Source organism: Nannospalax galili, unplaced genomic scaffold (genome assembly GCF_000622305.1).
Source record: "Nannospalax galili isolate Female #2095 unplaced genomic scaffold, S.galili_v1.0 scaffold300, whole genome shotgun sequence".
Taxonomy (NCBI): Eukaryota; Metazoa; Chordata; class Mammalia; order Rodentia; family Spalacidae; genus Nannospalax; species Nannospalax galili.
In genome coordinates this window covers 432,395-457,799 of record NW_008347322.1, presented here as the reverse complement: position 1 = coordinate 457,799, position 25,405 = coordinate 432,395, and the positions used below count along the sequence as shown (strand labels likewise).

General features: G+C 55.4%; 1 protein-coding gene across 3 annotated transcripts in view; it reads left to right on the top strand.

The window, feature by feature from the left end:
• Positions 1 to 25,405, top strand: part of Vav2 (vav guanine nucleotide exchange factor 2) — a 198,058-nt gene that overhangs the window by 157,355 nt on the left and 15,298 nt on the right. For all 3 annotated transcript variants that reach the window (XM_008843922.3, XM_008843921.3, XM_029568720.1), the window contains 12 exons: positions 4,950 to 5,049; positions 8,803 to 8,898; positions 9,505 to 9,573; positions 12,310 to 12,396; positions 14,470 to 14,555; positions 15,054 to 15,186; positions 17,428 to 17,537; positions 19,070 to 19,171; positions 19,549 to 19,637; positions 22,535 to 22,551; positions 23,181 to 23,202; positions 24,124 to 24,251. In XM_008843922.3, the coding sequence (XP_008842144.1) occupies positions 4,950 to 5,049; positions 8,803 to 8,898; positions 9,505 to 9,573; positions 12,310 to 12,396; positions 14,470 to 14,555; positions 15,054 to 15,186; positions 17,428 to 17,537; positions 19,070 to 19,171; positions 19,549 to 19,637; positions 22,535 to 22,551; positions 23,181 to 23,202; positions 24,124 to 24,251 (1,039 nt within the window). The remainder of the gene's footprint in view (positions 1 to 4,949; positions 5,050 to 8,802; positions 8,899 to 9,504; positions 9,574 to 12,309; positions 12,397 to 14,469; positions 14,556 to 15,053; positions 15,187 to 17,427; positions 17,538 to 19,069; positions 19,172 to 19,548; positions 19,638 to 22,534; positions 22,552 to 23,180; positions 23,203 to 24,123; positions 24,252 to 25,405) is intronic.

Below are 25,405 nucleotides of genomic sequence, written 5' to 3'. Positions count from 1 at the left end.
CCCCCCCCCCCCCGCCCCGACACCCAGGCCATGTGCAGCAGCATCTCTGTGCAATTGTGGAGATGGATGAATGTCTGGGACAGTTGGGCTCTTGTGACCTGTGGTGGCCCAGAATGCCAGGCCACGTGCTGTGACTCCCTGCCACAGGGCTCGGGTATCATGGAGGCCTTTTCACCTCCAGGCTTGGAGGGCTGATCCTACAGGGGGACGGCCCCCTCTCCCTTCAACCCAGAGCAGGGGTTCCCGAGATGGGCATCTCCTGACCTCAGCATGCCGGGGCTCTCACACCATCTGATTCCCAGACAGAGGACAAGAGGGACAGCAAGGGGGCTACGACCCCGGTGCGCAGGCACCCAGCCGGGGCTTGACCTGTCAGCGCCACCCCTGAGCACTGGGAAATTTGGAAGCTCTGAAGGCCAGAGAAAACAGGACGTGGCGGGCTTTGCAGGTTGCGGTACCTACCCTTTGGCGAGTCAGAACTTAGAAGTGCAGCAGTCGCCCTCCCCGCCCGCAGGTACCCTAGTCTGTGCCACACCTGTGGCTCTCCAGCAGGGACTGGAGGGAGGCCAGAGGTGAACTAGAGCAGGTGCCAAGGAGGCCCATGGGCACAGGGAGGCTCACAGGCTCCCCCATGCCCTCCGAGGCTACAGCCCCAAAGCTTTGGGGTACCGCTTCTGTGAGGACAGATCAGTTGTCCCCAGTCTCCTAAGGGAACAAGTTTTGGAGTGTTTTATGATGGTCCGGTATTGTCCAGGCTGCGTGAATTTGGGTGTGCACATTTGTGGCCTTACTCCAAGTTGTGGGCGATTTTTCTCTCTCTCTCTCTTTTTTTTTGGTCTTTTGGGGACAGGGTCTCCCTGTAGCTCCAGCTGTCCTGGAACTCACTATGTAGACCAGGCTGGCCTCGAACTCACAGAGATCTGTCTGCCTCTGCCTCCTGAGTGCTGGGATTAAAGGGGTGCACCACCACGCCCGGCTTTTTTCTCATTTCTAATTATGTGTATGCATGTGTGTCTGTGTGTGAGTATGAACATGTGGATACAGGTGCTTGAGGATCCCCTGGAGCTGGAGTTATAGGAGGTTAGGAGCTGCCCAGCATGGGTGCTGGGAACTGAACTTGAGTCCTCTGTAAGAGCAGCCGGTACTCAAACTCTGAACCATCTTTCCAGCCCTGATTTTAAAAAATATATAGTACTAAATGTCCAACTTTTTTCAAACAATAAAACAGCAGAAATGTAAGTGGTGTGTGGTGGCACGTGCCTACAGTCCCAGGAGAAGTGGGAAGATTGGGTATTCCGGCCTTAAAAGGAGTGAGGGATACAGCTCAGTGGTAGAGTGCTTGCTTAGCACAGATGAAGTCCTGAGTTCAGTCCTAGTACCACCAGTGTAAAAAAAAGGACAGTATCTTCTTCCTTTCCCCACTATATTTGTCTTCAAGGCTCCATCCATGCTGGATGCTGGGGTGTGTGAGAGGAGTGAATGCCCTCCCAGGAGCCCAGAGTTGCTGCGCAGGGTGACCCTGTGCTGCCTCCTCTAGGGCTGCCACCTACTCCCCGCCCCATCTCTACCCTTCATTTTCAGTTTAACCCTGATGAGCTGCAACGGCGAGAGGATAGGCAGGGGAAGCTGATACCAAGGAGATCATTGGGAGGGTTTTGATGCACAAGTACAGGTTTGCTGGGCAAGAAAGGCCACCAGTCTCACAGTACTTGGGCTGCTGAATGGGGTCGTATTTGAGGGGAGGTAAGCGGGGTCGGGAGGCCCCCCTCCTGCTGTTTGTGCCCCTGTCCTGCCCAAACCTCAGGCCCAGTGTGATCCTGGCAAGTGTGGAATTTAGGGGTATGCTCCTGGGCTACCCAACCAAGGCTTGGTATCTACTGGGCTTTCATTGACTCTGACTGTCCCCAGAGACAGTGGGGAGTCCAGGGTCAGCCCACCTGAAACACTCATGTAGACAAGTTTGTGGGTTTGCATTGGCTGTGAATTCTGTTGGGAAATCACTGGGACATAGTCCCCTAGGCTCACTGTGAGTGTCTCCACTACCAAGAGGTGGTTCCTTAAGAGGGGACCCCCCGCCTGGGGGAGTCTCACTCAGCTTCAGCCCTCTCACCTCCAGACATAATAGGATGCTTGGACCAGGGTGAGGTCACCCCTACTTCCATACTGTACAATCCAGAGCAACCTTTGGTGGGGGGCATGTGGAGGTCATAGAACCACCTCGGATGTGAGTCTTTAGGAGCCCTCCACGTTGTATTTTGAGGCAGGGTCTCTTGCTGGGACATGGGACTCACCGATTTGGCTAGACTGGCAGCTGGGGGGTCCTGTCTCTGTCTTCCCAGCTCTGGGCATACACACCACCATGTCTAACATCTTTATGTGGGCTCTGGGCATTGACCTGAGGTCCTCTGCTTGAAAGGCAAGGATTTTGCCAGCCAAGCTTATCACCCCCAAGCCCCAGGTGCACCTTTTTAGAAGGCCATGGTGTTGCGGGGGGGCGGGGGGATGCTGGGATTCCCATGCCTTCCTGACCTCCCGGCTGTTCTGACATTGTGAGTAGGATCAGAGTGCACAGCTCACAGATTATATTTAGGATCAAGTGGGTTTGTGGTTAGGTGATTTGAGGGTCAGATGTGACTAGTTTGAATCCCTGTGAGCTTGAGTCTCCACACCTGTCTGACCAAAGAGGTGACAGCTATACCTGGGGCCTTCCAGCCAGGGCCTCAGCATCGCGGACGCCAGGCGCCTATGATGAGCTCTGGGGGAAGCTGTTTGTCAGGAGCCACGCCTTGTCCAGCTAGCTGCAGACTAGCCACGAGTCTCTCAAATGTCCCTCTCCTATCCCCCTCTGTCATTACTGGGATCTTAAATGCTTTTAACCGTTTTCTAAAAAGAGGAAAACTCAGTTGCTCTAGAAGTGTTCAGTTTTGTTTCATTTTTCAGTTTAGTAATAGATTCATTGAAATAAAGACAAGGGGTCAGAGCAGCACCCAGTAAGATCCCTGGACAGCATGTGGCTGCCGCACCAGGCAGGGAAGCAGACGTGGGGACGTGTCCCAGCAGGCACCATGTATGGCTGTTTGGTCCCACTGTGCCTGGATGGGCGGCCCATCTGGGTCCACAGTAAAGCCCTTTCTTAGCGTCATGGAACCTCAGCCTCGTGCTCCCCATGGGCTGTGCCAGGGAACTCTCAGGAGGCCTGAGATGTGCCAGACACTCAGACAGGCATCTACCTACAGGATCTGTGACTTCAGGAGCCCACATCATTTGTCTAGGCCTGGGAAACCTGTTGAAAGCTGTTACCTGAGCCTGCTCCCGCTCTGAGCTCTTTATCCTCACCAGAAAATGTGCTCTCACCTGCTGCCTTCTTGAGTTTGAGACAGGACTGAGCATTGTCCAATTCTAAAGCTCGGAGACAAGAAAGGCCCATGTGGTGAAGCCTGGTCACCCTGGGGCCCACAGAAGAACTGACCACACTTCTTCCTGAGTGACATCCGCAGAAGTCTAGCCAGTGGCAGGCCCTGCCACCTGCCCCAGCCCAGTGCCTGATGCCCTAGGGGACAGGAGTTGTAGTGAACAGAGACCATCCCAGAGTTGTCAGAGCCCTTTCAGGAGGAACCCAGTCAGTCCTTGATGCAGCACACACTGGGGCTGGAACTCTGAGGATAAGCCCAGCCTCCCAACAAGCCCTGTGACTGGCCACCAGGCTGGTACTCATCAGCTGGTGTCTCAGGCGGTTCCCTGGGGCCTCGGTGACCGTGCGTGTCTTTGCTTGGAGAGCAGCCCCTTAATACTGTCAGCGAGGCTTCAGTAGCCCAGTGCGGGGTGGTTACCATTGCCCTTGTCCTCATCACAGGGCAGGGTCTCCTACGCAGGCTCCTGTGTAGTCAGGGGATAAGGCTGTCGGGGCTGGAGAGATGGCGCAGCGGTTAAGAGCACTGACTGCTCTTGCAGAGGACCCGGGTTCGATTCCAAGCACCCAGGCGGCGGCTAACAACCATCTGTAACTCCAGTTCCAGGGGATCCGATTCCCTCTTCTGACCTCTGAGGGCATTGCATGACACAGGTGCACTTACACATGTGCAGACAACACACTCATACACTTAAAATAAAAATAAATACATACATAAGTGAAAGTGTAGGCTGTGAGTGCTGGGGTCTGTAGAGATGTTATCCCTGAGGACAGTGCATGGACCCCAGGTGGAGGGTGACAACAGAGCACTGTTAAAGGCTCTACAAAGAGAATTTTTTGGCAGGGAGAGACAGGAACCAGGTGAGCCACAGCTAAAGAAGGGAGGACACGAAGAAGGCAGGGCCGGCTGGACCGCTGGGACCCCGCCTGCTGCTTCTCCCGCTGGACATAGGCCTTGCTTAGCCTCTGGGTGTGGGTACTGACACCCCGCAGAACCAACAGGAGCCACCTTGGGTCTCCTCCATTTTGCACAGCCCTGGGGTAAACCTGAGACAAGCAGAGAGGGAGGCAGGGCCTTCTCTCCACAATGGAGTGGAACCAGGCAGCCTCCTTGGACTGGGAAGTGGGGAGCGCTCCTTTACGGTTTCAGCATACTTGTAAAAACAGCCCTGGGGTAAACCTGAGACAAGCAGAGAGGGAGGCAGGGCCTTCTCTCCACAATGGAGTGGAACCAGGCAGCCTCCTTGGACTGGGAAGTGGGGAGCGCTCCTTTACGGGGTTTCAGCATACTTGTAAAAGGGGGGAGAGAGAGGCAGGGAGGGAGCAGAGCCATGTGGGGCAGTGACCGTGAGGAGTTCTAGCTGCCCGAGGAGGTGGCAGGACAGTGTGGCTGTGAGCATCGTAGTCCTGCAGTGCACGTATGTGTTCACATGCCTGTGTACCATCCAGGCTCACAGCAGCTGTGAGCATCTTGCTTGACCAGTGCCAACCTGTGTATGCGCTGTGCCCGTGTACCATGTGAGTATTGCTGTCTCCCCAGACTCCTGATCTATGGAGAGTACTGCAGCCACATGGAACATGCCCAGAGCACATTGAACCAGCTCCTTGCCAGCCGGGATGACTTCAGGCAGAAAGTGGAGGTAATGAGGCTTTCCAGTAACCCTGGCCTGGCACAGCTGCCTAGCTAGAGCCCTGGAGACACACCAACCTCCCTCACACCCGTCTTTGGTTTTGTGGTGTTTTTAGAGGGGACCCCCCGCCTGGGGGAGTCTCACTCAGCTTCAGCCCTCTCACCTCCAGACATAATAGGATGCTTGGACCAGGGTGAGGTCACCCCTACTTCCATACTGTACAATCCAGAGCAACCTTTGGTGGGGGGCATGTGGAGGTCATAGAACCACCTCGGATGTGAGTCTTTAGGAGCCCTCCACGTTGTATTTTGAGGCAGGGTCTCTTGCTGGGACATGGGACTCACCGATTTGGCTAGACTGGCAGCTGGGGGGTCCTGTCTCTGTCTTCCCAGCTCTGGGCATACACACCACCATGTCTAACATCTTTATGTGGGCTCTGGGCATTGACCTGAGGTCCTCTGCTTGAAAGGCAAGGATTTTGCCAGCCAAGCTTATCACCCCCAAGCCCCAGGTGCACCTTTTTAGAAGGCCATGGTGTTGCGGGGGGGCGGGGGGATGCTGGGATTCCCATGCCTTCCTGACCTCCCGGCTGTTCTGACATTGTGAGTAGGATCAGAGTGCACAGCTCACAGATTATATTTAGGATCAAGTGGGTTTGTGGTTAGGTGATTTGAGGGTCAGATGTGACTAGTTTGAATCCCTGTGAGCTTGAGTCTCCACACCTGTCTGACCAAAGAGGTGACAGCTATACCTGGGGCCTTCCAGCCAGGGCCTCAGCATCGCGGACGCCAGGCGCCTATGATGAGCTCTGGGGGAAGCTGTTTGTCAGGAGCCACGCCTTGTCCAGCTAGCTGCAGACTAGCCACGAGTCTCTCAAATGTCCCTCTCCTATCCCCCTCTGTCATTACTGGGATCTTAAATGCTTTTAACCGTTTTCTAAAAAGAGGAAAACTCAGTTGCTCTAGAAGTGTTCAGTTTTGTTTCATTTTTCAGTTTAGTAATAGATTCATTGAAATAAAGACAAGGGGTCAGAGCAGCACCCAGTAAGATCCCTGGACAGCATGTGGCTGCCGCACCAGGCAGGGAAGCAGACGTGGGGACGTGTCCCAGCAGGCACCATGTATGGCTGTTTGGTCCCACTGTGCCTGGATGGGCGGCCCATCTGGGTCCACAGTAAAGCCCTTTCTTAGCGTCATGGAACCTCAGCCTCGTGCTCCCCATGGGCTGTGCCAGGGAACTCTCAGGAGGCCTGAGATGTGCCAGACACTCAGACAGGCATCTACCTACAGGATCTGTGACTTCAGGAGCCCACATCATTTGTCTAGGCCTGGGAAACCTGTTGAAAGCTGTTACCTGAGCCTGCTCCCGCTCTGAGCTCTTTATCCTCACCAGAAAATGTGCTCTCACCTGCTGCCTTCTTGAGTTTGAGACAGGACTGAGCATTGTCCAATTCTAAAGCTCGGAGACAAGAAAGGCCCATGTGGTGAAGCCTGGTCACCCTGGGGCCCACAGAAGAACTGACCACACTTCTTCCTGAGTGACATCCGCAGAAGTCTAGCCAGTGGCAGGCCCTGCCACCTGCCCCAGCCCAGTGCCTGATGCCCTAGGGGACAGGAGTTGTAGTGAACAGAGACCATCCCAGAGTTGTCAGAGCCCTTTCAGGAGGAACCCAGTCAGTCCTTGATGCAGCACACACTGGGGCTGGAACTCTGAGGATAAGCCCAGCCTCCCAACAAGCCCTGTGACTGGCCACCAGGCTGGTACTCATCAGCTGGTGTCTCAGGCGGTTCCCTGGGGCCTCGGTGACCGTGCGTGTCTTTGCTTGGAGAACAGCCCCTTAATACTGTCAGCGAGGCTTCAGTAGCCCAGTGCGGGGTGGTTACCATTGCCCTTGTCCTCATCACAGGGCAGGGTCTCCTACGCAGGCTCCTGTGTAGTCAGGGGATAAGGCTGTCGGGGCTGGAGAGATGGCGCAGCGGTTAAGAGCACTGACTGCTCTTGCAGAGGACCCGGGTTCAATTCCAAGCACCCAGGCGGCGGCTAACAACCATCTGTAACTCCAGTTCCAGGGGATCCGATGCCCTCTTCTGACCTCTGAGGGCATTGCATGACACAGGTGCACTTACACATGTGCAGACAACACACTCATACACTTAAAATAAAAATAAATACATACATAAGTGAAAGTGTAGGCTGTGAGTGCTGGGGTCTGTAGAGATGTTATCCCTGAGGACAGTGCATGGACCCCAGGTGGAGGGTGACAACAGAGCACTGTTAAAGGCTCTACAAAGAGAATTTTTTGGCAGGGAGAGACAGGAACCAGGTGAGCCACAGCTAAAGAAGGGAGGACACGAAGAAGGCAGGGCCGGCTGGACCGCTGGGACCCCGCCTGCTGCTTCTCCCGCTGGACATAGGCCTTGCTTAGCCTCTGGGTGTGGGTACTGACACCCCGCAGAACCAACAGGAGCCACCTTGGGTCTCCTCCATTTTGCACAGCCCTGGGGTAAACCTGAGACAAGCAGAGAGGGAGGCAGGGCCTTCTCTCCACAATGGAGTGGAACCAGGCAGCCTCCTTGGACTGGGAAGTGGGGAGCGCTCCTTTACGGTTTCAGCATACTTGTAAAAGGGGGAGAGAGAGGCAGGGAGGGAGCAGAGCCATGTGGGGCAGTGACCGTGAGGAGTTCTAGCTGCCCGAGGAGGTGGCAGGACAGTGTGGCTGTGAGCATCGTAGTCCTGCAGTGCACGTATGTGTTCACATGCCTGTGTACCATCCAGGCTCACAGCAGCTGTGAGCATCTTACTTGACCCGTGCCAACCTGTGTATGCGCTGTGCCCGTGTACCATGTGAGTATTGCTGTCTCCCCAGACTCCTGATCTATGGAGAGTACTGCAGCCACATGGAACATGCCCAGAGCACATTGAACCAGCTCCTTGCCAGCCGGGATGACTTCAGGCAGAAAGTGGAGGTAATGAGGCTTTCCAGTAACCCTGGCCTGGCACAGCTGCCTAGCTAGAGCCCTGGAGACACACCAACCTCCCTCACACCCGTCTTTGGTTTTGTGGTGTTTTTGCCTTTGTATTTTGTTTGATGAGGTCCAGAACATGTCCCAGAGTACAGCCTGAGCTCTGAGGGCTGGGGAGGGGCCAGGTCTGTTTTAGCAAGGGCCTTTGACACATGACCCTGACCTCGTTTGCTGGAGGGACCCTAGGTGACCTGTTAGAAGCATTGGGCCTCCTGCCCACTCCTGACGTTACCCGGTGCCCAGAGCTCACCTATCAACTCGATTCTCTCATGAGCCCCTCCCAGGCTTTTCCTTGCCCCGTCATCCAGGAATGTCTGTCTCATGCAGTCAGGACAGCTGTTTCCAAAGCTTGCTGGCATGTACTCTCTGCTTCTCATCCAGGAGGTCTGGTAGACCCCAGGTTCTGGAGTGACCCCATAGCCCTGTGTGAGCCCCTTTCCCACTTGGCCTCTCACAGAGCAGACAGCAGACTGCTGAGCTGGGCCAGAGGTCCTGACTCCTGTTCAGACAAGACCTGGCCCCCAGGAAGCGCTTTTAGGCAAAGGGTCCTTCAGAATCCCAGGCCCCACTGAGTGCCCTGGATGTGAGAGGTGGCATGTCCCGCCTACAGGCTATGACACCCACCTCACGTACACACCAGAACAAGGCTGAGGGAGCTGGGTTGAGGTTCCTCTACCCAGATGACCAGAATTGGGGTCAGGGAGCCCCAGCCCCATCCGTCATTGTTCTCCCGTGCCAGGAGTGCACGCTCAAGGTGCAGGATGGCAAGTTCAAGCTGCAAGATCTGTTGGTGGTGCCCATGCAGCGTGTGCTGAAATACCATCTCCTACTCAAGGTGAGGCTACCAGCCACCCCCTGCACACCGGTCACCTGGGCTCCAGGGGCATGGACGTTTTAGCCCACAGACAGCCTTGAGCACACATAGGTTGATAAATGAGTATGTGTGTGTGTTCGATACATACTCTGAAAGGTTATCACAATAACTGGACAGGAACATTATGACCAAAGCCAGTAACAAAGTCAGGAAAGTGGGGAGAGGCCGATAAGCATCCTCAGACCAGGAGAGCTACCGCAGTTTGCGATCTGTGTCCGTGAACTTCCTGGAAGCTGTAGTAAAGTGCAGCACACCTGGGAGGGAAGATAGGCGGTGCCTTCAAGTTTCTTTTAAGAGTCAACCTCAGGGCTTTTCTTTTTATGACCCTAGTTTCTTTCCCATAATAAGCCCCTCCATTACCCGAAAGATTTAGGGACACCTTTGTTGGAAGTGAGGCGTCCCCTGTGTGAGGGGTCCCTGTGTCTACTAGAGTTAGGCAGATGAACTTGCACCTGGGCTGGTGGGTGACTTTGTCCCAAGGGCCTCGCTCTGTGCACACCTTGCACTAGGTGTAGGTAGAGTTGGAGCCCCTGAGAGCTGACACTAGGTCTCCTCTTACTCCCACAGGAACTCCTGAGCCACTCCACAGATCGGCCGGAAAGGCAGCAGCTCAAAGAAGCTCTGGAAGCCATGCAGGTAGGTGAACTGAGGCAGGGCAGGGGGAGCACCCAGGCCAGCGTGCCTGTGTTCCTGGACGTGAATTGAGCATCTTGGGAGGCTACGATGGTGACTGAGGGCATTTGCCTAGGATAGCACATGCAGGACATTCGACTCACAGGACAGTAGAGGGCGCTGCAGGCCAGGCGCCTTCTGTGTCCAAGTTCTTAACTTCAGTCGTCAACAGTGATCACTGCCCCCGCCTCCTGCTTTCCAGACTGTCCACCGGGGCCACCAGTGGTTCCCAGGCACTGGCTCCCCTGGGGCCTCTGCTGCCGAAGGTCTGTTCCCATCCCTGTTCCCCTGTCACCTGCCTAGATGGCTCCTATCCAGCCATGTCCCATTAGGCCATGACAACCCACTGTCCTGAAAGCTCAGCTCGCCACACCGCCCTGCTCAGAACCCTTCCTGGCTCCCACTGCTCTCTGAACCAGGCCTGGCTCCTCACCCTGTTCTCCAGGCCTTCTACAGGGTCCTTGGAGCTGTGCGTACCCGGAAAGCCCCAGGTTCCAGGCAAGCCTGACCACTCCTGGGTTCCTAGTAAGACTGTGCTTTCCACTTGGCGGCGTCTGCTCAGGCTGTGTCCTCGTCACCCGCTGTGACACATTCATTCCCCGTCTTTGCCATGAACTTGACCCTGCTCAGGGAAGTCACCTTCCAGATCTCTTCCGCCAGGCACCGGCAGCCTCCCCCAAGCCAGGTCTGTGTCCTAGGCCTGGTGTGATGCCCCTCAGCACTACCATGTGATAGAGGTTGACAGCTCAGCTCCCTCAACCTCCCCCTTGTAGCCACAGGCTTGACCTCTGACACCTGCCTCTGAGCAGTGCTCTGGACCCCTCCTTTCCCAGGACACCCCATTCGAAGAGGGAAGAGCTCCAGCCTGTCTCCCACACAGCTGCCAGGCAGTGGGGACGGTGCTGCTGCTCACAGTTACCTGGGGTTTTCTGGGCTTTTTGGCTTGTTGTTTAATGTGTGTGAGTGTATGGCCTGCATGTAGGTAGGTGCACCTGTGTCGTGCAATGCCCACGGAGGTCAAAAGAGGGCATTGGAGCCCCTGGAACTAGAGGCTGTTAGCTGCCATGTGAGTGCTGGGAATCGAACCCAGGCCCTCTGCAAGAGCAGTCAGTGCTCTTTACCACTGAGCCATCTCTTCAGCCCTGGTTTGGTTTGGTTTTGTTGAGACAGGATATCACTATGTAGCCCTGACTGGCCTGGAACTCATGTAGCCCAGGCTGGTCTCGAGTACACAGAGATCTGCCCATCTCTGCCTCCTGAATGTTGGAAGTAAGGACAATGCACCACCTGTTAGCAGGCCACCTGTACGTTGAGAAACTTGCCCTAATTGTGGGTGTACTTGAGCATGGGTGCCATGGGTGATCACAGGGACCCTTGGCTGGATCCTCTGGGGACACTGAGATCACCTACCACTGCAGGAGAGGGACCGCCATGTCTTTCCACTGTCGACACAATCAGGTGGCAGTGATTCATCCCCAGGGCTAGTGATCCACGGCTGCAGATGTGCCCTGAGCCCCCCAGCCTGGCCTCACATCATCACTCAGTCACCAGCCCACAGGCAGCTCCCCAGCCCTTCACTGGACAACTCCCCCGAGTGTCACTGACGTTCCACAGAACTCTGACTCCTGGCTGTGCCCTTCACGTCAGTGAGAGCCACAGAACCACCTCCTAGGTCTTCAGAATGGGAAGGGAATCTAAGAGCCTTTAAGTCTGTCCCCAGTGTAGAGCGGGAAATCAGTCATTCTACCAGCGTGTGAGCCGTCACTGCCCCCGGCTCCATTTCCGTGTACGGGTCACAGCGATCAGTCCCTTCAAGGCTGTGTCCTCTGTTAACGGCTGTCCTGTCATGGCTATCTCCCTGGGAGTCTCCCCATCCCAGGTGTGGGGTCCTGGTGCCGTAGCCAGGTGTACACAGGGGCCTGCCTGTCTGCACATGTTCGGTCTGCCCTGGCTGTTGTGTTCTTTGGGAGTTTAATCCTCCTTTAAAGGCTATTGGGTTAGAATGCAAAACACCCTTTATAAGAATTCAGTGCTGCTTCTGGTAGGGAACTTTAGCCCCGCCAGGCCTAGAGCTTGGGGTATAGACCGTGAAGTGGCCCCGGAAGCAAGGGAGGCCATGTGGGAGCTGGGAACCGACTCCAGGATGTGGGCTGGCCCTTATGTTTGGGGGATTTCCTCCCTGCTCACGGTGATGGGCAGGATCATATGCTACTCCAGTCCTTGTTGGGCACCCGTGTCTAGGCTGCTGCTAACTTTCTGCAGCAAAGTTAGCACTGCCCCCTGGTGGCTGGCAGGAGGATTGTGGCATTGTGTCGGGACACCGAAAGAACTTAGTGTTCATTTTACCCGGGCTCTGAGGGGAGGTTGTAGCCTGGGCTTCCCGAGAGCAGAGGGGTGGTTTGGTCCAGGCTGTCGCTCATCCACGTGGGGTGCTTCCTCTGTTCTGACTCTGAAAGCCCATCGAGTGAGGGAGCTGCTACAGGGGCCACTAGTGGCCTGCGTTGAGTCTGCATGCTGTGTTCTCTGCCTTAGCTCTCTCGTCACATAGATGTGGTGTTTCCTGCCTTCAGTGCCTGCAGTTTCAGCCACCCCGGCCAAGACTGAGGACATTCAGGCTCGAATGCCCAGCGTTGGGCCGGGTAGGGACTTAGAGCTCACCCTGTGGGACTTGGTGTGATAATCCCGTCTTTTGATTTCCAGGACTTGGCCATGTACATCAACGAAGTGAAACGGGACAAAGAGACTTTGAAGAAGATCAGTGAGTTCCAGAGTTCCATAGAGAACCTGGTAAGCGGGCAGGTCTTCGCCTGTGTGGGCTTGTGACGGCTTCCTGTGAAGGCTGTGGTTGAGCAGAGGGAACGTGGGACACCATGTCCGCCCCCTGGGGTTAGGGAGAGTGCTCTGAATTTGACATGAGCCCCGGCTTCTGTGGGCCTTCATCCACTTTAGCCCACCCCCCTGTGCCCTGAAGACAGCGCTTTGCAGTGAGCAGGGCCAAGGAGAGGGGAGAAAGGTTTTTTCAACAACCCAGACCCTTCTCTGCCTCCCAGGGGCAAAGGCTCCTCCTGGTCTGTGGCCCTCCTCTCTCCCTATCAATCTCAGCATCCCCAGGAGGGGCAATGAACAGGGTTTGGTTTGGGGGTGAGAACTGCCCCTCAGTTCTCCCCTCCTCCTGGGACTCCATCAAGCAGGGCTTGACACCATCTGGACCCGCTCCAGCCTGCTGCTCCCTTAGAGGTCAGCTGGGGAGAAGACACTAGGCATTTCTGGGCTCAGATACTGCTTAGTACATGTGCAGCTTGGATCTGTCTGTATTACAGGCCTGCACCCTAGGGCAAGTTGAGCACCTTTGCCACAACCCATCACATACCAATAGCACCTTTGGCTCCCAGTGATGATCACCAACTGCATCTCCAGCTGTTGCCAGATGCCCAAGGGTCCCATGATCACCCTGATCCAAAGCTACTGTCTTGTCCCTGGTGATTCTTACTGTCAGGAGTTGGGTGTCCCACATACCTGTTCTTGCCCACAGAAGAGCCCTCTGCAGACCTAGGATGTCGGGAGACATCTGTGCCATGAACAAAAAGTCGCTGAGCATTGTTTCGATCCCACCTCGTGTCCGTGTGCATTTCTAAGCAAGGTCTTGGTCTCAGCATGAGTGTTAGTGGGGTCCAGGCCTCTTGCCCATTACCTGTGCTTTCCAAGTACCGCCCAGTGACAAGCATTCCTTTGGTGACATGAGGGAATTTGTTTTTCCCATGAGCCACATCTGCATTTTAAATAACAAGAAAACGGCTTTGGCTGTAGCTTAGTTGGTAGAGTGCTTGCCCGGCATGCGTGAGACCCTGAAAAAGCTGGTCTTGGTGTTGCATAGCTATAGTCCCGGCACTTGACAGATCAGGAGTTCAAAGCTCTCCTTGGCTACACAGTGCTTTTGAGGCTAGCCTGGGATCCAAGAAGCCCTGGCCCAGAACAACAGAAGCAAGAGTAGACAACACGGGCTGGTGCGTGCTGGCGTTCCTGGGATGTGGCCCCACTCCCCGCACCATGCCCAGCCCTGGTGCCTCTCTAGGTGAAGGCAGTACATTTGTTCTGTGCCCTGAGTGATGGAAGAATCCCCGAGCAGATGTGTGCGCGCCACTCTGTGCCGCAAGGCCAGCCCTAGACATTGCCTTCGGCAGCTTTCACAAAGTGCAGGGAACTTGGGAATGATATTGTCAGGCCTGTCTTGGCTGCCCGCGAGCACAGCCACTCCATACGGAACTTTCTGTGGAACTTTCCTCTGCCTTTTCCTGCCTGTATAGACTCGTCCTTTGAAAGCTACATAGGGAATGGTGGAGGGGCAGAATCTCTCCGGATCAAAACAGAACAGCAAAGGCCCAGTCCAAGCAGAACAGGAAATGGAATCTCCACAGCCCAGTGGCTGGGATGGGGCTTGAGCCTTCTTCCTGTGGAAGATGAACGGCTGGCAGGACCCCGGCTGTGGCCTCCACTCGATCCAACAGTGCCGCTCGCTCGCTCTCTTTTATTTTCTGTCTCAGGGCTAGGCGTCTGGCTTTTCCTACTGCTCTGGGCTCCACACAACAGCCGTCTGTGAGCGTGACCAGGCTGTCAATCGCCCTTTGTTCCCAGGACTCAAGGGAGTCTGCACTGGGGCCCACCGGGAGGGGACAGGCTTGGCCGGGCTCCTTCCTGGCCTTGGGCTCCCCTGTTCTGAGCATCATCCTGATCGCTGTGGGCACACTTGCCTAGTTCACGCTGGATCTCAGGACCCTGCCCTGAGCATGTGCCCACCAGCCTCCCTGTCTTAAGAAAGCACATGGCTCCCTCGAGCTGATGGCTTTGGCTTTTCTTTCCCAGCAAGTGAAGCTGGAGGAATTTGGGAGGCCCAAGATTGACGGGGAGCTGAAAGTCCGGTCCATAGTCAACCACACCAAGCAGGACAGGTGAGCAGGAGGCAGTGGCACCCCATCTCAGACTGGCCCTCCGGTCCAGGGAACCCGCTCCCAAGTGGCTCAGGATAGACCTTCCTGGGGAAAGAACAACTGCACTGCAGGCCTTGTGCAGCCGTTTTAATTACTTCCTTCCTTCTCGGCACAAGCCCCTATGATCAGCCACTTCAGCCAGCAGCGGCCACACAGAGGCACTGCCATCCTGTGGTGGGCACTGGGCTGGACTTGGGGGGCAGCCAAAAGGTAGGGATGGGGAGGGGGTGTGTCTGGCTAACAGCTCACAGCCTCCAGGGAGCTGGGGCTGACTGAGCGGCCGTATGAACTCTCTACCAAGTGACCCTCGAGTGGGCAGGCAGGTGGTGGGGATTCCTGACATGCAAGCTGTGGCCTCAGGGATGACTTGCTGGTGTTGGAGAGGGCACACTCCCAGCGCAGTGCCACCTCTCCACGTAGAGCGTGGCTGTCCTGACGCCCAGTGCCCTGTCTGCCCAGGTACCTGTTCCTGTTCGATAAGGTGGTCATCGTGTGTAAGCGGAAGGGCTACAGCTATGAGCTGAAGGAGGTCATTGAGCTGCTCTTCCACAAGATGACTGACGACCCCATGCACAACAAGGACATTAAGAAGGTGGGCCACACCCCAAAAGGGGCTCGCATGGCACAGGGCCCTAACCCCGGGGGCAGTGCATCTGGTGTCACGGAGGCTGAGCCTGCTGGATGTGTGGACCACTGACCTTTCAGGAAGACTCTTCCCTCCTTGCCACTGAGGCAGAGGGCACCCTCAGCATCCCAGATCCCCAGAAGCAGAGAGAGAGGCCCTGTTGGGGCCCCAGTGAGAGCTTAGCTTTCAACCTTGACTTTTAGTCTTAGTTGGCCTGACTCTAACTCCCTATTGTCCTTTGTAACAAGTAGGCCTCCTTCCCGTCCCATCCTGCCTTGATTGGAGGCCAGCCAGGGATGAGCCTGGCTTGTCAGAGGCTCTAAAGTCCAGTGGACTAGGACCCTGGCTGCAGGGGCGGGGCTGTGATGGCAGCAGGCGGGGTCGTTGTAGGGGAGGGGTGTGGGGAAAGCAGACCGTCTTGGTTCAGTATTGCTTCATCTGAGGCTTCTGCACACAGCCCCTGAGCACCTCCTGTGTGCAGCCCTGGGCCTGGTTGGGGGCAGGGGCCCAGCTGCTGAAGGCCCTAACTTTCAGCAAGACCCCATGCAGGGGGCAGTCCCAGCGTGTCCCGGCCCCTCCCAGCCCTGGTGTTTGTAGTGAGCAGCTGGATTATAGGAGGCTGTGACTGAGGTCGCTCTCCAAGCCCAGGACTTCCTGGTCAAGCCTTTCCTCTTGGGGAGGACAGCCCAGAGTGTTCGACAGGGGTTATTTCCTGCCATCCTGACCTGTCAGCGTCCCCAGGCTGCCGAGCCTCCTAATGACCTGTCTCCCTGTTTCCTTTCCTCCTCATGCTTCCTAGTCTCATGGGAAGATGGTAAGCCCTCCTCCCCTCAGTGCCGCCTGGTGCTGCGCTGGCCCCTCTGTGCTTGTGGGTCTGGGGCTCCCTGGGCCTGAGCAGACTGGACTCACTCTCCTCGCCCTCCCTTTACCCTGCCCCATTCTACTTTTTGTTTTTAATGGGTGGAGGGGTGGGGGCAGTGTGTCTTTTTGAGACAGGGTCTCCCTGTCGCCCCAGCTGGCCTGGAACACTCTATGTAGACCAAGCTGGCCTTGAACTCATGGAGATCCACCAAGGTGTGCACCACCATGCCCAGTTTCTCTCTACTTAATCATGAAAGTGACAAAAGACTTGATTTATAGAAGGTGTGACCTTGAAGCCTGCTGCCTTTCCTCTGGCGAAGGTCAGAGGTCACGGGACACTGGCAGGCAGGGCTGCGTGATCTCTGCCCTGCACCCTCCTTCTCCCCTTCGTTCCCTTTCCTCCCTCCCTCCCTCCTCTCTCGCCCTCTTTCCCTTTGCTCCCCCCCGGAGCTCTTTGGAAACCCTTTCCTTAAGCCTGGAGAACTGGCCAGGCCTACCGGTGGCTGTGTTGCTCAGCCGAGGGCTCCCAGGCCCACAGCCCTCTGACCCCAGCCTGTTTTCCCCCTTGTTTCACCTCAAAAAATGTGGGGGTCGACAGCTTATGGAAGGGCCCTAGGCTGCTTCCTGGGCATGCAGTCTCTGGGGAGCCCCTTGACAGCAGAGACATGGGTTTCAGGGGCCCCATAAAGGGGTGAAGAAGAGCTGGGCTATTGTGTTAGAGGGTGGGCCCTGAGCATGGGCCTCCACTCCTGTACATGTGCACACAGCAGAGCCCCCTCCATACATAAATGTGTACACAGCAGGATTCCCACATGCATACATGCGTGCACAGCAGGATCCATGCATACATACATGTACTCTCCGTAGGGTCTCTGCTTACATGCATGTATTCACTGCACGGCCTCCATGTATGCACAGCAGGGCCTCCACGTACACATGTACACGTGCAGCAGACTGCCCTTGCACATAGGTCCATGTGCAGAACATGACTCATAGATCAGAGCTCAAGCACACATGACATTCACACATAGGAGTGTTATGGACACCCAGACTCAGGCATGAGTGCACATGACACTCATTAGAACATATTCATGTCCAGGGACAGACACAGGACCATGTGCAGTTACACACACAGCCAGTCACATGTACAGGCACATGTTCCTTTGCACCTGCACAGATGAGGGCACTCACAAGGGCTCAGGTGCACCCACATTCTCACATGTGGAAGGATGCATGTGTGTACAAGGATGCACACAGGCACGCATGTGCACACACACACACGGGCATGCGTGTGCACATTCAGTGCCCCAAGCCATGCCAGCTGGCAGCATGTCCGTGTCCCCACAGTGGTCCTACGGCTTCTACCTGATCCACCTCCAGGGAAAGCAGGGTTTCCAGTTCTTCTGCAAGACGGAGGACATGAAGAGGAAGTGGATGGAGCAGTTCGAGATGGCCATGTGAGTAGGCAGTGGCCCGGCCCAGCTGGATCTGGCCTGCTGGCCCTCTCAGACAGGGGTGGTGGGAGGCAGTTGCGGTGCTGGGTCTGAGAACAACTCCTTCCCCACAGGGCACCAGCGGCTCAGTAGGGCCCTAGCTCTTTAACTGTCTCCCAGCTGTCCCAGGTCCTAGAATGGGCCTCCATTAAGTTTGAGCTCACACACTTGACATCTGGGCAGGACTGGCCAGAAGTGACACCTGGTGACTGATCCTCAGGGCTCACAGGGGCTTGGTCTTTGCTTGAAAGTCTCAGAACCTCTTCCTTTGAGGTTGAGGGGAACCCCAACATGTACAGCAGAGAAAGCTAATGAAGGCAGAGGGAGGGTGTGGGTGTGTGCTTGGCTCTGCAGCAGTTTGGCGAGGGGACCCAAGAGGCGGGGGCACCACTCCCTGGGGCTTCCTACATGGTGAAGAACAGGTGTTGGGACTGGATTAGGGCCAGCGTACCAGACGACGGCTGCCCGTTGGTCTGTGTTCTGCATGTGGGAATCCCGGGCATCTCCTCTACTGCTCAGTTTCCGTGGGTTGAAATTTTCTGCCGAGTATTGTGCTGTTAGCAATTTCAAGTGTTCACCGACAAAAACGTCATACGACCGACCGAGTATCCACTTCAAGTTGGGAGGCCTTGGCACATACTTCTGTGTCTTACTTTCTGCTGACCATCTGTCCTGCCTTCTCCCATCTCACAGCGGGGAAGACAGAAGTGAACTGCAGGCCTCAGGGTGGGCCTCTAGCGCCTCAGGACCCATCATAAGCTCACAATTCCATGCTTGTTTAGGGTTTAAAACAATGAAGTGCAGGTCTTCACCTAATTGCCCTAGCACTGCAAGACAAGACCACAGCTGAGTCCTGAAACCACCAGACCTTCCTAAACGTGCAGACCTATAGTCAGGTCCACTGTATAAATCACAGACAGTAGGATCCATAGCCAAGAACGAGGTAGGACAGCTGCATGATGGATTGTGATGAAATTGCCAGTCACCACGCTTGCAAGCATCATGTTCAGTAAAATAAGAGTCCTTGAACACAGTGTTGTGGAATTGTGACAGTTGATCTGATTGATACCAGCTGGCCGCTGAGCGATTAACGGGTGGGTAGCACACACAGTGTGGAAGCTATAAGCCACTCGTTTCTGGAACTTTTCCATACAACATTTTTAGGCTTGTTGAACTGTGGGTAACTGAAACCTCAGAAAGTAAAACTCGAGACAAGGGGACAAACGGTGTACACTTGCTGAGCTTGACAGATCTCCACAGCTACCCACTGCCAGGCCATTTTTAAGAACCGTTTGCCTCAGCTGGCAAGCACTCCCGCGCCAGCATGGCACAATTAAGACCTTCCCCTCCTGCCCTCAGTCTCCCCACTGCTGTGTGTAGGGAGAGCAGGCTGGAGAACAGCCTCCTGGATTGTTCAGCTGGGGTCCTTATGCAGCTGCCCTGTGTCAGTGGGCTCCGGGAGCCTGACTGCAGTGCCCGCCCTCTCCTTCCACCAGGTCAAACATCAAGCCAGACAAGGCCAATGCCAACCACCATAGCTTCCAGATGTACACGTTTGACAAGACCACCAACTGCAAAGCCTGCAAGATGTTCCTCAGGTGGGTCTCCTCTGCCTACCCCGCCTGCATCCTCCCTGGCCCCAGGGCTCTCTGTACTTGCTTCCCTGTGACCCCCCCCATGGCCTCTGACCTCCCACCTTAACCCAGTGTTGAGGCCTCAGAGGATTAGGGGGCTACCCAATAAAGTCAGAAGCCTAGGCAGTCAGACCAGCAGAGGGGGTTGGTCCCTGGTGGGGGCTGTGGGGGTGAGGGGCCAGGCTAGGGTGGTCATGGGAGAGCAGATGCTCCTGGAAAGGGAGGGGGACCTAGATGCTTCAGGAGGGATCACCAGATGAACCCAGAGGTAGGGACCAGAGTGCTGACAGTGCGTGTAAGGAGCTGCAGCCCCCACCTCACCTCTGCCCTCCCCCACACAGGGGCACATTCTACCAGGGCTACCTGTGCACCAGGTGTGGCGTTGGGGCACATAAAGAGTGCCTGGAGGTGATGCCCCCCTGCAAGATCAGTAAGTACGCACCTGCATGTAGACATGGGCCCTCTACCCCGAGGCCCTGAGTGTGGGGACCACTTGCACCTGCCTTTCAACCCGCCCCAGTACTGTGCCTCAGCAGAGAGGCAGATGAGAGGAACTGAGGCTAAGACCAGAGGACAGCAGCTTCCAGCAGGCTCACTGGGAAGCAGACCCGGGAGGGGTCCCTTTCCAAAGCTGATCAGTACCTGAGGACTTTTCTTTCTCCTGTTCCTCTGCCCCATTCCAAGAGCACGTCTGCGGTTCCCCTGATGCATATCCGCCAAAGTGGGCACACGATTTCCCACCGTGGACCCCCACTAGCTTGGGCCCTTGGCTCTCACACCAGGCGGGAACTAGCCATTTGCGGTCATAGCCAGGCTAGTGAATGGCTGACCCAAACGTGCATGACCGGGCATGTACCACGTGCAGGGTACATGCAGCATGTCTTTTCATTTTTGTTTTTAATCTTTCTGAGAGACAGGGTCTCCTTATAGCCCCAGCTGTCCTAGACCAGGCTGGCCTTGAACTCACAGAGATCCGCCTGCCTCTGCCTCCTAAGTGTTGGGATTAAAGGCGTGCGCCACCATGCCCGGCTACGTCTTGTGGTTGTTTGAGGCTCAGGCAGGGCTTAAGGTTGAGTCTTGCTGGATGTAGACAGGAGCAGGTGCTGGGCCTGGAGGCTCTTCTGATGTGTTTGATTTGGGGGTGCATTTGGGGTTTTGCATGGCATGTCCCAACTCACAATGGCTGAACAGCAGTCAGAAGGCCATGACAGTTCTGAGAGATGTCAGGGCATTGCTGAACAGTGAGTTTGGGTGTGAGACTGGCATAGAGCGCTCTCTCTCTCTCTCTCTCTCTCTCTCTCTCTCTCTCTCTCTCTGCAATGCTGGGGCAGAACCTACCTAGGGCCTCACCTATGCTAGAAGAGCCCTCTAACCGGAAACACCCTATGAAGGCAGACGTAGTGTTGATGTGCTCTGACTTGTATCCCAGCACAGGTTGGGGCACCTGTCGAGCACCAGGCTCCACTACTGTGTTTTGGGTGGGTGGCCCTGGTCCTCACCACCTCTTGGGGTTGATGCTGTGTCATGCTACATACAACCGACACACAGGAAAGCACCCAGAGGACTCTGACTTTCTCCTAGTTCAGGAGATACCCCCTCCATCAGTCCTAGAAACTGAGGCTTATAATTTCATGGACTCATCTAAATGCCTTTGATGGAGCCTCCATGGACCAGAGGGCCTCTGTTTCCATAGTCTGTCCTTGGGTTGTCTATCCTGTCAGTTATTCTAGAAGAAAACATGTTAGGCCAGGTTGTCACCCAAAATATATTTTAAGCCTTGAACTTGGATTAGTGGTGGACTTGCTAGATTCTTTGAATGCTGCTGACCCAGAGCTCTGAGTCAGAGGAGGCTGTCCGGGCCGCCTAGACCGCTTGTCCCCACCATAGCCCACCTTGGCCATGTCTGGGTTCTCGACTCCTAAATCTGGACAGGGCTTTTCCGCTTTGTCAATACCACCCTCTTGTGGTGGTGTGCAGTAACTGCCACAGTGTCTTTCTAAAAGTTAGCATACTTACCAGAAAATTTGAGGGGGTGGCATAAGAGAAGAATGGAGGCGGGTTGGGAGGTGGGGTTCTTCCTTCAGGGTCCACACCTGCCTGGCCCCCGGGTCCCCTTAGGGATTTGGTTCTTTCTTACATCATTGACCTCCTGACAGAGAGGCAGTTTCTGGTTTCCTGAGAGCCCATGTTAGCCTTACTGTTAAGACCCCTGTCAGGTACCAGGCATTATTTCAGGGGCCCGTGACTCTCCAAGGGCATATGTCGAAGTTCCTTCTGTCCTTCTGCTAGGAGATGCTGTCATGTCCTGGCTGCTTCTAGCTCCCGTGGACTGTGTCTAAGCTCTTTCCTCTCCAGTCAGTTCAGCTCTGGGCAGTGCTTCTCTGGCCTTGGTTGGCCTTCCCCTCTGAGCTGTGACAGCATCACCATCAAAACAGGTGGACCGTGTGGCCCTGTGGGATCCAGGCTGTCCCAGGGTAACACCAGCCCACTTCCCAGAACCTTTCATTGGGCAGGGTAGACTGAGATGTCCCTGGGACATTGCTGTTTACCTGCCTCACCTGCCCTCTGAGCTGTAGTGTGTGCCAAGGGTTTGTGGAAGGTGTGAAATTCCAGAGCAATCTGAATGACAGCAGCCATCAGGGTCAGCTGATGGTGTCTGGGAATCACAGGGCAATTTCCACACCCGATTAGTGATACCTGCCACGGGCAGGTGATGCAGAGATGGGTGTGCATGACCCCTGGGGCCATCCTCCTCTAAGACCCTCCAGCATGCTCACAGATGAGGGTCATTTGGCTATCATGTGGGAGGAAAGATGTGCCTCAACCATCTGCCAGGCTGGGCTTGTACCTCACCATGGGTCAAAACGAGCACTATAAGAACTGAGGTGTGAAGCTGGTGTGGAAATTGCCCTGTGATTCCCAGACACCATCAGCTGACCCTGATGGTTGCTGTCATTCAAACAGTTGTCCCAGGTAGAAAAGCCCGGGCTAGCTCAGGTATGACTTCCAGGATGAGTTCCCTTTGGCTCCCTAAAGCCAGAACCCAGAAGTTGCTGTTAGGGTCAACCACAGGACTTTCATAGAGGTGAGACTGGGTGATTGGCCTCTGAAAGGGCCCTGTGCAGTTCAGCTGACCTCCCGTGTGAGCACTGGGCAGAGGGAAAGGAAACAGCATTACAGACAACTATTGGAGGTCAAGATGTGACTCTACCCTCCCACTTCCTGCCTTGACCCTTCCATGATGTCCTGCTGACATGGGGACCAGAATTGGAGAAGCACCGTCCTATCACAGCATCCACTCTGACTCCTGATTTTCTTCCTTTGCAGGTTCCCCTGCGGACCTGGTAAGTTCCCTCTTCCCCCAACTCTTCCCATTCCTTGGGGTCATGGCAGCTTGGAAGTAGGTCCCTTTGCGTGACTCTCCAGAGACCTGGTAGCTGGTGCCTGTCCCAGACGCTCACTCACTCTACATGCCCAGGGCCCTTGAGTTGGGCTTGCAGCTCTGTGGCACAGCATTCCTGCCACATGTCAGCTAGTGGCTCTGCTGGTAGCATGGACATAGGACAGGTCACTGATGTTTTTATGGGGCCATGACACCGTGTCTTATACAGGCTGGGGAGTCTAGCCCCATTAGGCAGCGTTGAGTGGACACTTACCAGGCCTTCCAAGGTCACAGAGGTGCCTTCACCACTCAGCGCTGTGGTGTGTTTTCCATAGGGAACATCCAGGTGGGAGGCTTAGGGGTGGTAGGGCAGGCTTCTTGGAGGAGGCAGGAGTTAGGAGTGAGGAATGGGAGGGTGAAGACAGCACAGGGTAAAGGCCACATTGAGCACTGAGGGAGGGGAACAGCATTACAGACATCTCCTGTAGGTCAAGATGTGACCCTGCCTTCCACTTCCTGCCTTGACCCTTTCATGGGGGCGTGCTGCTATGGGGACCAAAGTCCCCTAACTGTCTGTCCTTGTCCTCACAGGACACGTCTGGAGCAGGACCGGGTGAGTGTGCGGGATCTGGCCACCTCTGCTGTTATCTATATCAGTGGCCACGGGACAAGCTGGGCCTGGGCTTGGTGACAGCACTGGGCCGTGGCCTCTCCTGCCTGCATGGCTGCTTCCCCTGGTTGGCGTGGGCTCTGATCAAGTAGCATTGGGCTGTGGGGACGGGATCAGCCTGTGGAGAGCCAGTGGCCCTTCCACTCAGCTCAGAGCACCACCAGGCTGCTACTGCCTGAGACCCGAGGGGGCAGGAAGCCCAGGGCCCCCCGTCCTTTTGCTGAGACTTCACCCCTGCTCTGCTGGTTTGGGCGCTCAGGCTGTGAAAACAGGCAAAGTTAAGGCCTCACATTCCGAATAAAGAAAGTCTCAGCTTCGTCAGGGAAAACCCAAATCCCATCCAGATGTTACTCCTGCTGGGCCACCGGCTCCCAGGCCCAGCAGGACGGGCTATGGCATCTTTCAGTACCTGGGGCAGGGCTGGGGCAGAACAGAGAGGGCTCCACTGGAGGAGACCCAAGGTTCTCAGGGATTCGACCTGTACCTCCGTTTCAGTCTCAAGCCTGCCTCACCAGCTCTGTGGCACCCCCATCTCTAACATGAGGATCCCACCCTTCCTCATTTCATGCTGTAAATCCGAGCTCAGTGGTGTCTGGGAGAAACACAAAGCTCTGTCTAAAAATAAGTAGCTGTTACTAGAATATTCTGGCATCTGTTTATTGAATAATTTACTTAAGATATTTATCAAAAATACATGGGAACATATGGGAAGTCGTGGGAGGGGCAAGGCTGGCTCCTGTGTCTGGGTGTCGGGAGATGGTCTCACCAAAAGGCCCCAGAGACCAGAAAGGGTTAGTGATGGGGTGGGCTTCCAGCAAGGACAAGGTCACCAGTGACTGTCCCCTACTATTGCATTGTCTATAGGTCCCAGGATGGTTGCTGTGCAGAATTACCATGGCAACCCGGTCCCTCCCGGGAAGCCCGTTTTGACCTTCCAGGCAGGGGATGTGATCGAGCTGCTGCGAGGAGACCCAGACTCCCCGTGGTGGGAGGTGAGTCCTGGACCCTGCAGGGGTTATGGCCCTGCTCCTCTCCGTGTCCCCATCCCCTCCTCCCCAAGCCCCTCCCCAGACCACAGAGTGAGAAGCGGGAACTGGGTGACAGAACTGGGTGAGCAGCTTTTGACACCTCCATTCTGCATTCTTCTCCGCCTTCCTGGAGGTATTTGCCTCACAGGTGGGGGTGCGGTGCCCTCTACAAGGACACGCCTGCTTGCCTTACCCTTTCTGTCTCATTGGGCCATGCAGGCCCTCCTCAGGTTCCTCTCCAGCCATGTCATGCCCTAACACCGATGCCCCAGTTCAAGTTGGCAACGCCTCACAGTGTTGAACATTGGCTCCCACCAGACGGGCTGACAAACACGACCTGTGACAGTCTTCGGACCTGTACACAGTTCTGAGCCAGGAGCATAGAGCTCCGTTTTTAAGCCCTCTGCCCCGACCCCAGGCACTTCAGAGTCCCAATACCTAGGGGAGCCAAGACACCACCCCCCACGTCCCAACCAGGGCACGGAGCCTAGGTGGGCAGAGTTAGCGAGAAGGTTGGTGGTTTGATGCAGTCTCATGGTGTCTTGTTCTCTCAAAGACGTCAGTAATTGAGTCCGACTGGAAGTCACATAGCGCAGCACTTGGCGCCAAAGAGGTCCGTGCCATGCTGGGTCTTCTGGCTTGATCTCTGTTGTGTGATAGACTGTCCTGACAAAAAGCAATGTAGAGGAGAAAGGGTTTATTTGACTCACAAATCCAGGTCACAGTCCTTCATGGCCGGGCAGTCAAGGGCCACATCCATAGTCAAGAGCAGACAGAAAGTGAATTCACGCACGCTTAGCTTTTTCTACTCTTACACAGTCCAGGACCCAAACCTAGGGAACAGTGTCACCCACAGTGGGCGGGTCATCTCACCTCTATTAACATAATTAAGGTAATCCCTCACAGACATGCCCACAAGCCAACCTGATCTAGACAACTCCTCACTGAGCCTCCTTTCCCAGGTGATCCTAGATTATGTCGCAACCAGTGTCCTCCCAGTCCCCTCCGTGGGTGACGTAGATATTCTTTGTCTTTTTTTTTTTGTCTTTTTGAGACACGGTCTCCTTGTAGCCCCAGCTGTTCTGGAACTCACTATGCAGACCAGGCTGGCCTTGAAC